At 50.0% G+C, this 13,752-nt stretch overlaps 1 protein-coding gene across 2 annotated transcripts in view; it reads left to right on the top strand.

Annotated features, from left to right (window-relative positions):
• Positions 1–2,073: 2,073 nt before the first annotated feature.
• Qsox2 (quiescin sulfhydryl oxidase 2) overlaps positions 2,074–13,752 on the top strand; it is a 40,477-nt gene continuing 28,798 nt past the window's right edge. Inside the window, exons 1-2 of one of the 2 annotated variants that reach the window (XM_032903047.1) lie at positions 2,074–2,411; positions 12,510–12,610. In XM_032903047.1, the coding sequence (XP_032758938.1) occupies positions 2,102–2,411; positions 12,510–12,610 (411 nt within the window). In that variant the 5' untranslated portion in view covers positions 2,074–2,101. The remainder of the gene's footprint in view (positions 2,412–12,509; positions 12,611–13,752) is intronic. The other variant, XM_032903046.1, reaches the window with a different exon arrangement.

Below are 13,752 nucleotides of genomic sequence, written 5' to 3' on the forward strand. Positions count from 1 at the left end.
GTGGGCTGGGATTACAGCTTGTCATCTGTGAGACACAGTTGCAGCAGTAGACACAACCCACGTAGTCCCCAGCAACCTGAGGCGTCTCCTCAAACTTCAAGGATTTCCACCCAGGTATTGTCACATCTTTGACTTTATTTATCTCTTTGACAGATAAGAATTTCAGGATGGACCAGATGGCAGGGGAGTCAGGGTTCATTAGGAAGAAAGCAACAAAAACTTCAGCACAGTGTTAACAGAGAGACGCTCAGATGCAAAATAGGGCGCACCCAATCCTGGATGTTGGATTTTCAAAGGAAAGTCATACCAAAGTGGCTTCGCAATAGCCATGTACAGGATTTCAGAGGCTGTCAAGAGTTTCTTGCTCAACAGGTATCTAAGGGATTCTCCCTTCCTCTTTCTCTTTTCCCCTTTCCAATAAGTGAGATTATAGGATGGTTCTAAAGCCATCTTGGATGGAATTAAAACCTGGTAAAATAAAGCCTTGGTCCACAGGAGTTGAAGGAACTTCTTTTCCTGTAAACAAGTTCCTTGTGAACTTCCTAGAAACCTGCAGGTTTAGATCGCGAAGACTCAAACATGGCTTGTTGCTACTTTAACCTCCTTATTTGAAAATGTTGTCTTCGTGTCAACAAATGTTAACTGCATTGGAATTCTTGACTATCAGCTGGAGACAGGCTTCAACCAGTTTCCAGACTCCCTTCCTCATATCCCCGGAAGTCTCCCTATCCACATCCTGCCTCCCACTTTCTTGCCCTCTGTGTAGAGAGCTCAGGCTCTTCTGTCCCAGACTGGCCTTGGCCAGATCCTTCCCACACACCAATCCAGGCCAATCAGCCAGTCCTGCTCTAGTGCCTGCCTCCCCGCCCCCAATGCCCAGGCAGCTATCAGTCCCTCTGTTCCCTGGTCCTGCTTACTCACCCTCTGGTGACCATTAAAAACCAAACAGCTTTTCCATATTTTCTCCCAACCATTGTCTCCCTGTTGTAGGATATTCGATCACACTGTGAACCCCAAGACTGTGTTATTTACTAGGGGAAAAAACCTGTTTCTAGTTGTGGTATAGCTCAGTCCCAGCACATACCTTTAGTCCATGAGCTTTCTGTTTATCGTAACAGGATTAAATAAAGTCAACCATAGGTCAAAAGGAAACAAGAGACCAGTTGACAGGGAGTGAAGGTAGGAAAAAACCATAGAGTGTGAAGGGAGCTCAGGCAGACAGATAGAGGCGCACAGGAAGTAGAAGAGAGTATGTGCTCTCTCTAGTGGTTGGTGAAGAGCAGAAGATTAGCATAGTAAAGTAGACTAAGTGATTGGAGAAGCCAGGCATAGTGGTGCACATCTGCAATCCCAGTGCAGGGAGACAGGAGGACAGACTCAGCTACATAGTGAGTTCCATGCCAGCTTTAGAACCCTGTCTAAAAAGGAAGAATCAGGTCTACCTGTCCCTTCTACAATCTTAGCAGGAAGCCGGTCGACTTTGCCTGGTGGTTCTACTGTATCTTGTGGGTTATAAAAAGGTCAAGGGATTATCATGGACGTTTGAAGTTGACAGTTAAAATCATAGGTTGCATGTAAAATCTAGGATGCACATAGCAAGCAGTTTCTCAACCTATTTATGTCTTATTAAATCTGCATTTCAGACTGAAAATCTTGGCCTGGTGTTTACTCCACATTCAACGTGGCATGGGCTATTTCCCCTTGCTAAATCTGGCTACCTAGGCCCAGGCCTTTCTCTAGGTGAAAATTGCTTGTGGTTGGGTAAGAACTAAGATTGGAATAGGGCCAACCGTGATCCCGGAGCAGGGGCGGGGCCAGGAGTATAGGGGCGGAGCAGGCCTAAGGAATGAGGCGGGGTCTACATTCTGGGGCGGGAACAGCGCACGAAGGCGGAGCAAAAACGCGAGCGGAGCGGGACACTGAATGACCAGCGCTCGGGGCGGGGCCAGATTATGGGGGCGGGGCGAGAAGAGCGAAGGGTAGTACCTGGAAAGACTAGCGGATTCGGGGGCGGGGCTAGTGCACAGGCCGGACCGGCGCGCGCAAGCACGTGATGGCGGTTGCTAAGGTGAAAGGTCAACGCGCCGGCGGCACTCCCAACATGGCTGCCGCCCGGGCTGTGGCGCGCGGTCCCGGAGCTGATGCGCGGCGGCCACTCTCTCCTCAGGCGGCGCGGGGGCCGCGGCTGCTCCTGCTGCTGGCGGTGGTGGCGGCAGTGGGGCCCCAGGAGGGCGGCGGGGCGCGGCTGTACCGCGTGGGCGAGGACGCCGTGTGGTTGCTGGACAGCGGCAGCGTGCGTTCGGCCACGGGCAACAGCTCAGCCGCGTGGCTGGTGCAGTTCCATTCGTCGTGGTGCGGCCACTGCATCGGCTACGCACCCACCTGGCGAGCGCTGGCGGCGGACGTGCGAGGTGAGGGCCCCGCGCGCCGGTGGACGTTCCTCCGGCGCAACAGCTGCGTGGGTCGAAGCCACAGCAGGGGCAGATGGCTTTCCTGAGGTCGCCAGCTCAGAACACCGTCTTCATCCTGTCCCCAACCTCTTATCCTAGCCGCTACCTGATAACCTGATCAGCTTGACTTTCCCCATACCCAGCAATAGAGCCTACCCTCTCAGCTCTGGAAGGTCCCCATTCTTGTCAAACCTCAACCTGGTTTGCTAGGTAGCCGGCCATATGGTGGGCACTGGGCCGAGAAACTTAGAAACCCACTCTGGGGACTGCTCTGCAGAAGCAGAAAGTTTACAAAGCGTCTTCTTGCTGGGCTTCTTGTTCACTAACCATAGCTTTTAAGAAATCTTTCCACATGTGTTTAGTTCTCCCTTAGTGCTAAGTTATTCACCTTTGCAGACCTCACACCCCTTCGAGCGGCTCCTGTAAATGGGATTTAAGTGGCTGTGCAGTAGCCTTCCCAGCGCTGCTTAGGTTTGGCTTCACTGGCTTACAACTGTTGAACTAACCTCTAATTACAGATCTCACAGGGCAAGACAACAAATTGTTACTCTTCTTCTTGCACCTTTGGTTTTAGGTCTAGTGTTGAACACTGCTGTGTTCCTCTTAAACAGATTTGCAAAGGAGCCCTTTTTCCAAGTACACAATTGCAAATGACTGTTTTAAAATGTTTACCTTCTCTTTCCTCATTGTTGGCCACTTTGACTTTTATTTTTTTAAAACAGAGTCTCATGATGTTGTCCCAGCTGACCTGGAACCCACTGATTCTGCGTGGAATCTAATGAAATTGTTCTCTTGGATCTCAAGTTTTCCTTTTCTTTCTTCCTAATAGTTTTGTTTTGAATTATGTGGGCATGGGTGTGTGCAGGTGAGTGCAGTTTGCCTTGGAGGCCAGAGGTGTTGAATTCCCTGAAGCTGGAGTTCGAGGTGCTTCTGAGGAACTGTAGAGTGTAAGTGCTAGGATGGAACTCTGGTCCCCCGAAAGAGCAGTGTGTGGGGTTTTGTTTGTTTGCTTGCTTGTTTATGATTTTTCCAGCCAGGGTTTCTCCGTGTAGTCTTGGCTGCCCTGGAACTCACTCTATAGACCAGGTTGGCCTTGAAAGATCTGCTTGCCTCTGCCTTCTGAGGGCTGTGATTAAAGGTGAGCACCGACAGCACCCTTATGCAGTCTGTGCTTTTAACCTCTTAAGCCATCTCAGGTTTCCTTGAGTCCTTGGCAAGCACTAGCCAAAACTAAGACAGGACATTGAGAAGACAGTTTATATCATGGTTTTTGTGGGGGTTTTTTATTTTTATTTTTTGCCACTCAGTAGAAGAGAGGACTTTTTATTCTTGATACTTGCTGGTGGATCTGCAGGTGACCTGGCAAGACTTGTTGTCATCTTTTTTGCTTATATCAGTTCTGGCTTTTGATCTGGTAACTAACTTGTTTAAGTCACATCAGATGTTGTAAGCTGACTCTTCTGTAACCAAACCAACAGAGAGTGTTGCAGTTGTCCCAGGAACTTGCAAGGAAAGACAGTTCCAAAAGTGCCACAGTAAAAATCCACGGCTAATGCTGTGGTTGACTTAATGAACTGCCGTTGTCTTTAAAGAGTGACCGGCTGCCAAGAAGATGTGGCAAGGTATGGTGAAAGTGAAAGCTGACTGGCAGGAGCAGGTGAGGGCCTGAAGAGGGAAGCTAGAAGCTGATGGCAGAGCTGCCTGAGTCAGCCATGGATGTCAACACCTGGGGAAGCAAGTCCCCCGGGGATTTGTAGATGCTAACCCTAGTGTTATCACAAGCTCTAGAGGTGTCCGATCACCCAGTATGAGGGATCCTGCCTAACTGCAAGACACCTGCAGAACTGATGATATCCCACGTGATGTCTGCCATGTTGGAACTCTAAAGGACAACTTCCTGAGGAAGCTTTGTCTCTCACTCCGGTTCTCCTGGGATACTGACCTCAGTACGTCTGAACCTTATCTTGTAGACTTCTGTGCAGAACATTGGAAGCACCAGACCCTCTGCCTGGCCTCCACTTGGCTATGCTCCCTGCCTGGGTGATCTAACAGGAGAGAGGGTACTTAGGGGTAATTGGTCACCTGTGAGGTAGGCGTGCAGACTTTGTATTGGGTCCTCTCCAGGAGTTTCTTCTGCACCCAGTGGCTTCTCCTAGCCCCCACCCCAGTCTCTGGTTGGACTGGCTTTGTTGCCGTGGGTGGGGATTAGCTAGAAGGTGTCTGATGCTTGACTTCCTGCCCCTCAATCTTTTCTAATTGAGAGAGCAGCTAGAAGGTCTGTGCGGGGTGCATCCCCAGACTTCTGTCTTTGTTTCAGGACACCTGCCATTTCCTCAAAAACTTATGGTGAAGTTTCTTTGGCTCTTCACTGACTGTGGGGAAATAGTGGTTTTCCTTATGAGAGATAGGTTAACAGAAGGTCTACTGTTCAGTGGCTTCAACGGGCATTCTAGTGTTTATGTGTCTGTGCTTTAGTATTATCTGAGTGTTTCCTAGAACAAAACCTGCTCTGTTGAAGTCATTTGTCTCAAGCTGTCAGGCTTAGCATAATCTGGGTTGGCAGTTGTCACCTGTGCTTACTTTCCTGGCACTGAAGGATTTCTGTAGAGACCTAGCAGATCAGGAGTGTGCTCTGAAGCCCGTGTCCTTCCTCTCTCTCCTCTTCAGTCCTCCGTGGAGAGAAGACACATCTGTGGTTGCCCTGAAGTTCTTGGTGAAGGACTTGAAAGTGAACAGGAGACCTGGCAGGTACTCACCACAGCATCTAGAATGTGGCTGGAACTGGCTGGCAAGGAGTTGTTTAGTTTCTTTTATTGCAGATAATGGCACCAGGTGACAGACAGGCCAGGTGATTCCAGAGCCCCATTGGCTCACTTCCTGTGTCCCTCTGGAGGATATTGGGGATTGAGAGTGGAGGTGTTAGAAAGGTGGGTAGCACAGAGTGTGTTATCCACAGGCGAGGACACAGGTAATTGTTGTTTCTGCTGCCGGCTTTTCTGCCTTCCCTCGGTCCCTCATTGCCATGGTGTCTGCTGTCTTCTGCTTGCAGAGGCTCTCAAGATGACTGCTTAGTATTTGCAGGGTGCTCATTATCCATTTACTGAGAACAGGCAGAGAGGGACACTGGGGACAGCAATTGCTGAGGGGTGTGGCAGAGCCAACAGCAAAAGGCAGCCACTGTCTGGGTATATCACAGCTGTGTGGTTACTTTGCTGTTAGCCAAGGCCAGCTGCCAGCTGACTCTAGAGAGTGTGCCTCTTCTCCAAGGTAGCCGCTTAGGGACCTAAGCTGCCTGTGCATTTTCAGATGGCCAAGTGGGCTGTTTTACTCAACAAGACTGGCCAGGCCATCCACCCCAAGGACTGTCACCACTGCATCTCAAGGGCCAAGCAGTGAAACAGACAAGTTCTTGTCTCTCCTGCGGCATGGTTTGCTGTCTAACCATCAGGGCTTGTTAACCCCAGTATATCCTTGAGTGCTTAGGGGCACATTACTTTTCAGCTTACCAATACTAAGCCAAATGCTAAGAATGGAGAACCATGAGGCCCCAGCCACTTTGAGGCTGGGGCATACATAGTTCCTGGTTCCCATGCTGTCCCTGGGTGACTGGAGGGTGTCAGGTGCTGAACTACACTGGAGAAAAGTGGGTTTTCTTTCTACCCAGACCCATGTGTCCCCACTTGGAGCTCTTCCAAGAAGACCTTACCTATGGCAGGAGAAGAAATGCACTCAGAGAGATGGCTCTGGCTGTCTGGAAGCGGAATTGGAGACATCATTGCCCAGCATTTGTGAGGGTGAAAAAGCCACAAGCAAGCTAGAACACTCTAGGCCCTCATTTGAATCTGGAAGCTAATTCACCTGTAATCATTTTCTAGAACCAATGGTGCTTGGCTGCAGATAGAGATTTTCTCCACCTCCCATTGCGAGTGATGGGAAAGGTTGAATCTTTTCATTCAGCAATGGGATCACTTGACAAGTAACTTTGAAATAACTTGGTCTACTGTGTTTGTATTGTAATTATTTTATAGGTATTTCTAAGTCTGTAGTACTAAACTAGCTAAGCCGAGTAACAGGCCAGAGTATCACAACCTCTGCCCTCCAGTGGGGCCCTATTACCCCAGTATGGAAGGGACAGCCTGGCTGGTGCAAACAAGTAATTTGCACTCCATTTTTTTGGGGGGGGGGTGTCTGGTGTCCTGGACAGGCAGGTAGGCACTGCTGAGTGAGGCACACACCCCAAAGCCAGCATCTTTAGAGTTCTCATTCCCATTTTTAGTAAAGTAGGTGCTGTGTCTTTTGTTTTCTGTGAAGACTGTCCATCTGCCAGCCTTAGGCTTCAGGCCATTTCGGTTTTGGCTTTCTCAGGTACACAGGCCCATCTGGTGTTCCAAGGCCTCATGAGATGCCAGCACATAAACGTCTTTTCCAGCACACACTGTGGAGGGCACTTATCTAAGTGTGGCTCTTCTGGTACTTTATCAGCTCACAGAAATCTGAAGTAGCAGCCAAAGCAGGTGGTGCTTGTGTGAGAATGAAGCTGGACTCTCTCTCAGTGTTGGCAGGTGTCGGGTGGTAATGTGGGCTCTGAGTTAGTTCTCACACTTCTTCACCAACTCTGCTAGGCTGAAGAGAGTGGTGAGCAAAGCAGGCAGGTTTAGGACTGACCTGCCCATGCTGACGAGGCTAGATTGGCAGTTGAGGAGGCCTGGTGTTGCCCTCTGACGAGTTATTCCTGTGACTGACTACAGCAAGGGCAGAGACCCCAGGTAGGCAGGACCCTAGGTCTAGTGGATGTTAAAGGGATGGTGACTGGGAGACCAGACAAGCAGCGTCCATCCTGCTCCTGCATGAAAGAAGCCAAAGAATGGCAGAGCTGATGACAGCTGAGAAGTGTCTGGGTAAAAGTCAGGAAAAACTGGACACAGGAAAGGCAAGCTAACTCCTCATACAGGGTATAAAAACTGAGAACAGCTTAGAGAATAGTGGGTCACTGGTTCCCATAGCCAGGGCCCTGGCTGGCAGTGAGAAAGTAATGTCTTTGCGGGGAACTTTGCGGGCCATTTCAGGCCTGTGAGGCTCTCAGTGGACAGAACAGAGGCAAGACACTTACCCTTTAGGATCCTTTGCACGTTTTCAGCAGGCAGAGGGAGAAATGATTTGCTGTGTAGCCCAGTCTTGTCCTCAAAGCTGGAATCCTTTTGCCTCTGCTTTTTGATGCACGGTTACAGGTGTGCACTACCTCACCCAACTGTATAGGCAGATTTGGACCAAAGTTTACCTAAAGCCAGTGAGGAATGGCCCATGGCATTTCAGCCCAAGGTGTGACCGTGTCCTCAGCCTGGCCAGCTTCCTCCTCCAGCCGCTTTCCTCCTCAGCCACAGTGAGCCTCAGTCCTTCATCTGCCACTGGATACCACTGAACAGGACTGGTGGTCATTTCTCACTAGCTCTGGCAGGGTTATGTGTGAACTTCACACGGTACCCAGTCAGTAGAGATGCTGATGGATGTATTGGCACTAAGAGGACTTTGTTCTAGCTACCTCCTGCCCCTGGAGGACTTGTGCTCTGTTCCTCTATGTTCCTTGATGACATGGGTTCCCTTGGTGAGAATCTGCTTTGTGTGTTTGTTTGGCTTTTTGTTTGTTTCCTGGAACTAGCTCTGTAGGTCAGGCTGACCTTGAACCCAGACATTTGTCCGCCTCTACCTCTCAAGTGCTGGGATTACAGGTGTGAACCACCACAACTGGCTGGAGAATCTGCTTTTTTACCCCAAAGATTGATTGGTTTGTTTATTTGTTTTATGTATATGAGTGCTCTGTTTTAATGCACACCAGAAGAGGTGATCTGATTCCATTACAGATGGTTGTGAGCCACCATGGCTACCATGTGGTTGCTGGGAATTGAACTCAGGACCTCTGGAAGAACAGCCAATACTCTAACTGCTGAGCCATCTCTCCAGCCCCGAGAATCTGCTTTTAATTCTTTGGAAATTAAACTTTGATGCCACAGGGAAGACTCGTCAGGATTTCCATCAGTGACAAATGACCTTGTTTTCAAATCTATCTGAAAAGGGCAAGCTCCATGCACCTCCTTTGCTCCTGTCAGTGCTGCACTGATGTTCCCTTTCTACCACCAGTGTGGGCAACCCACGGCTCTCTCCTCTCTCTTTCTCAAGCCATCAGTTGCCTCATACGGGATCAGAGGGCAGGGTCCACCTGTGAAATGATTACGGTGAGCTGAGGGAAGAGAGCAGTGGTGTCTCCACTGTACCTATATGAGAGGGACAGGACATTTCAGAAGAGACGCTAGGATAGCCGGCTGTAGATGTCATAGGGACAGGACTAGGGAAAGGCCAGGCCAGGCCAGGCCAGAGAGGCCAGAAGTAGGCACCATGGTGAGTTGGTCCCTTTGCCCCGACAATGTGGAAAGGAGGACTTACTCCTAACCCTTGTCTGTGGTGCACATACACAGTGTCTGATAGAATTTGTGCTCAGGAGGTCTAGTCCTCTGACTCTCTTGTCTGTTCATGTGCTAAGTAAGACCTGTCTCTGTGCCCTAGAGTCATCTCAGCATTGCTTACCCAGCCTAGGCATGCTGTCGTCCCAAGACAGCCCACAGCTCTCACTGGCTGGTGATTGCTGTTCTGTTCACAGTCCTGCCCTTTGCCTTCATGCACCTGATGCTGTGGATGTTTTCAGTGATGTCCCCTCAGGGACAGGATGGAGACAGGAAACCACCCAGTCAAGGGAGCAGAGAGGGGGCCCAAGGCAGGAGGCCCAGGCCCAGGATGAGAGATCTGAAGGAGTGCTGTGTTACTGTGGGGACCTGTGTGGGTTGTGATTTGAAGCCATTGAGCCTGTCGAGGCCTTTTGTGAGCTGCTGCTGGCTGCATGGGTTGTACTAACTTGCTCCCAGAAGCACAGCTGAGCTAAGAGTCTCCTTCCACCCTGGTAGGGTGACTCACTGTCTGCAGCTCGCTGACTTCGCTGACTCCGCTGAGCCATGTGGTAAATGAGCACTCAGAAGCAGCAGCTTCCCCACTCACACCCTCTTGTCTCTGCCCTCGTGTCGATGTCGGCAGAGGTGCTTCTGGGGTTCCCTCTTCCTCCCTTGTTAAATGGGTACTTAGAGTGCAGTGTCCTCATCTGCACTCACAGGACACTGGGTGGGACAGTGTGGATCAAAGGCACTCTGAGTGTTCTGTGCTCAGTAGATTACATTGCTCCAAGGTTGCTCATGTATTTAGGGACAGTGCCCTACTGTGGGTGGGGTGAGATCTGGGATCAGGCCTTGCTCTGATGGGGATCCAGGGTGCAGTTGTCAGTGAGCACGCCTCCCCATCTCAGTGCCTACAGCCATTCAGAGGCCAAGTTGTGTCAGGGGGTCTTGTGTGTTCAGTGTCTTCTGCTTGGCTACATTCAGGGGGTTATGACAAAAATATGATCTTAGCACTCAGGAGGCTGAGGCCAGGGGCATTACAAGTTCAAAACCAGCCTGGACTACATAACCAGAACCTATCTCAGACACAAAACAAACTACAAAGCCGACTGTGGTTTGTCTTGCTGAGCACCATCTCCTGCAGGATTCCTTGGGAACCCTCTTTTCCTGTGTCTTGTGTTGGAGTTGCCTTCTGATCCCTGATTGCAGATTCCAGAATGCAGTCTGAGAAATACAAGGCTAGTGCACAGCACAGGACCAACCCTGGGGTGCTCTCTACCACTAAGCCCCGAGCCTACACTCAATTCTGAGTGTGCATGCTTAAGGAAAATGTCAGAAATAAACAGGACCAGACCCAGCATGCAAACCTTAGGTGCACCCATCCCAGTTCTGGGTAATTTTGGTATTTTAGGTAGCAGGAGACTGGTTCCTGCGCTTTACTCTGGAATTTTCACTGTTACATGCTTTTCTGTAAAAAGGGCTTTTCTAGAACATGGAAGGAAAGTAGGGGGAAATGCCCAATGAGTAGAGTGAATTGGTTGGGTCTAAGCCAAGTCAGGGTGCAGAATGAGGTGCTGGGCCAGATGCAGGGCATGCGTCTGCCCTTGAAGCACCTTGGACCTCAGAGTGCCTTCTGTGCCATCTGCCTCTAATTTGATGGGAGTATTAACTGTTCTTCCTCAATTTTGTGTCATTCGAGACTGCAGGAAGCTATGGCTGTGATTCAGAAATACTGGAGGGCTCTGTCTATGCTTTTAAAGCGGCCTTGGGACAGGGCTGGTTTTGTGTAGCTGGCAGTATTTGGTTACTACTTGTGAATTACCTATTCTTGGTTCTTTTTTTTCGGAGCTGGGGACCGAACCCAGGGCCTTGCGCTTCCTAGGCAAGCGCTCTACCACTGAGCTAAATCCCCAACCCTCGGTTCTTACTCTTAATAAAAGAGGGTGGTGTGTAGGACACTGGGATGGTTCACATAGAAGGCAGTCACTGAATTCTGGCACCTGGTATTTGTAAGTGTCCTCTGACATTGTCCCTTCCATCCTGGCTAATGCCTACATGTAGCCTCTGAGGTTTTTGAGTATCACTTGTCCTTAAAAGAATGGTTTCATGTGCCTTTTCAGCTAGGTTGCTGGTGAAAACAGAATAACATTTGCCAAGCACACCAGTAACCCATTGCATGAGCTCCTGCCAGAAATCAAGCAACTTTCAGACAGAGGGTATGCACCTAAGCAGTTCTTCTGTCTGTCTCTCATGCCTGCCTACCTGTATCTATTCCCCCTGCCCACAGTGTACACCTGTGAGCTATGTTCGCTGCTGACCATGGGGAGACCACCAGGCAAGCCACCACTTCTTGGGCCTGGGCCTGGACAGAACCTCTGCAGGGCCAGGTCCCTGGCAGTGTGAATAACAGCATAATTTTAACACTTTGGAGCAAGAAGAGTGCACATCTCTTAGATTGATGCTGGTGACCAGAGGGCAAGGCAGGACACAGCCAGGCACTTAGGTCTCTATTGCCAGGAGCAGCTTCCATTGTAAAGTGTTCCTTCCCTGGGTGAGAGGTGAGAAGAGGCTGCAGCCCTGACCTAATGTGTCTTTGTTATAATAATGTGGGAGGTGCCGAGTCCTCCTCATGCTCCTGCAGAAACAAACGCACTTCACCTTCCCCAAACATGGGTTTCTGTGTCGCCCTGAGTGTCCTGGAACTCTCTGTAGACCAGGCTAGCTTCAAATCAAGAGATCTGCCTTCCTCTGCCTCTGCATGCTAGAATTAATGGCGTATACCACTATGCCCAGTTACACTTCACTTCAGAGTAATCCCAGCAAAAGAACCTGATAAAAATCTCTCCCTTGCCGCTTTTATGGGCGCTCAAGGGGAAGTGTTGGATATGTGCAGGAAGGAAGGAGATGTCCCAGTTGGGTGCCGAGTGGCACTAAGAGCACATGCGGTTACTTGCTGTGGCTGTAACAGTGTGCTGGACTGAAAAAGAGGGAGAATCATGACCATGATTTTGCATTTGAAGTTTGCGATTTGAGTTCTAGAACTGGGAAGGGATTTAGATAAATCATTTTACACAAGAGCTGATAATTACTGACACAGACACAGTGCACATGTAAGAAGTTGATTTACCTTTTTGGTGTGCGTGTGCTCGTACATTTGTTGGATTCCCAATAAAAAGACTGAAGGTAAGAAAGGAGATCTAAAACTGTGCCTCTTCTGCCACAGTGGCATGTGCATCCTTAGTGGGGTGGAGTTATCAGTGCAGACCACTAGCCTGACTTGGACGTAGGCCTAGCTCTGGGCCCACCAGGTCCAGCTGATTACTGACAATGCTTCAGCCCTGCACTCCCACCCAGCAGGTGTCTTACTAGGAGACTGCTACACGGCAAGCTGCTGAGTGGCTGGAAATTCAGCCAAGATGGGTTATCCCTCCTGGTGCACAGTGGAGGACACCTAGCTTTGGCTGATAAGTTCCCCTGCTTTCCCAGCTCAACACAGAGCTGTGAACAGCATCCAGGGAGGTGCAGGGGCTTCCCTGCGGCAGCTGGTGGTGTGTAGATGCTGCCTAGGATGGAGTAGCTTGGTGCTGGCAATCCTGCTCAAGGTCCCGTTTCTGACTTGTAGACTGGGCTGCTGCCATCCGTGTCGCTGCTCTGGACTGTGCAGAAGAAAAGAACCAGGACGTGTGCCGCACATATGACATCCACTTCTACCCCACCTTCAGGGTGAGCCCCCAGCAACCTCGACCCCTGCTCCAGTCCTACCTTTTTCACAGGGGGCTTTTAAGGCAGGATCCATGTACCAGTAACTCCTAGGTTAGCATTTCTGGCTGGAAGTCTGAGGATTGTAGGGATTTGCATTTCCAGCACATTGCCAGTTTGTTTCTCATCTTGGGTCACAGAAAGCTCTGATCAGAGGTGGGTACTGTATGAAGCCCTGCTTACACAGAAGCCTGCTGGGTACATATCCTTGTGGGGTACCATGCTGCTGGGTCTACGGTTACTGGAAGAAGGGAGGCACTGGCAGCTCGAATTGGCTCTTCCGTACCCTGCTGCCTGGGCTGCAGTTGGCTCTGCTGACAGACTTGTACGTATTTCTTCCACTAGGGGGCAGAGGTACTACCTGAGGCCCTGCTGCAGGTCCGCAGTTCAGTGTGTGCACGAATGTGCGCCCACGTGCTTGCATTTGAACATCTCACGCTCACGGGCATCTCTAGAATTTGACACTTTCTCTTCCTCCTCATCTTTCTTTGCTTCTCTTCCTCCTCCTTCTTGCTCTCCTCCTCCTCTTCTTCATCCTCTTCCTCCTTATCCCCATCTTATTCTTCCTCCTCTTCTTCCTTATCCCCCCTCCTCCTCCTCTTCTTCATCCTCCTCCTTCTCTTCCTCCTCCTCCTCTTTTTTTTTCCTTTTTTTTAGACAAGGTTTCTCTGCATACCCCTGGCTATCCTGTAACTCACCTTATAGACTAGGCTGACCTAGAGCTCAGAGACCTGCCTGCCTCTGGCTCCTGAGTACTGGGATTAAAGGTGTGTGTCACCACGACCTAACTTGGAGTTAACTTCTAAAGAGCCTGTGACTGCAGTTCTGCACCTCTATCTGTTAACACTGAGCATCCTCAGGGCAGCACCCCCGCCCCCAGCACAGTTTCTCCTCACCCATCTATTGACTGAGCTTTGGTACTGCGATGCTCAGTGTGGTGCCAGCCCCAGGGACCTCACAGGTCCTTGTTGCTTGTTTTCTTGCTTTCTGGCCTTTGGCTGATAGTGTCATGTGTATTTCTGTTTTCCATTAAACTGTTGTATGTAAATGCCTAGGCCTTCTTTCTTATACTTCATATGTCTCTGCCAAAATTTGCCCATGATGCT

Source organism: Rattus rattus, chromosome 5 (genome assembly GCF_011064425.1).
Source record: "Rattus rattus isolate New Zealand chromosome 5, Rrattus_CSIRO_v1, whole genome shotgun sequence".
Taxonomy (NCBI): Eukaryota; Metazoa; Chordata; class Mammalia; order Rodentia; family Muridae; genus Rattus; species Rattus rattus.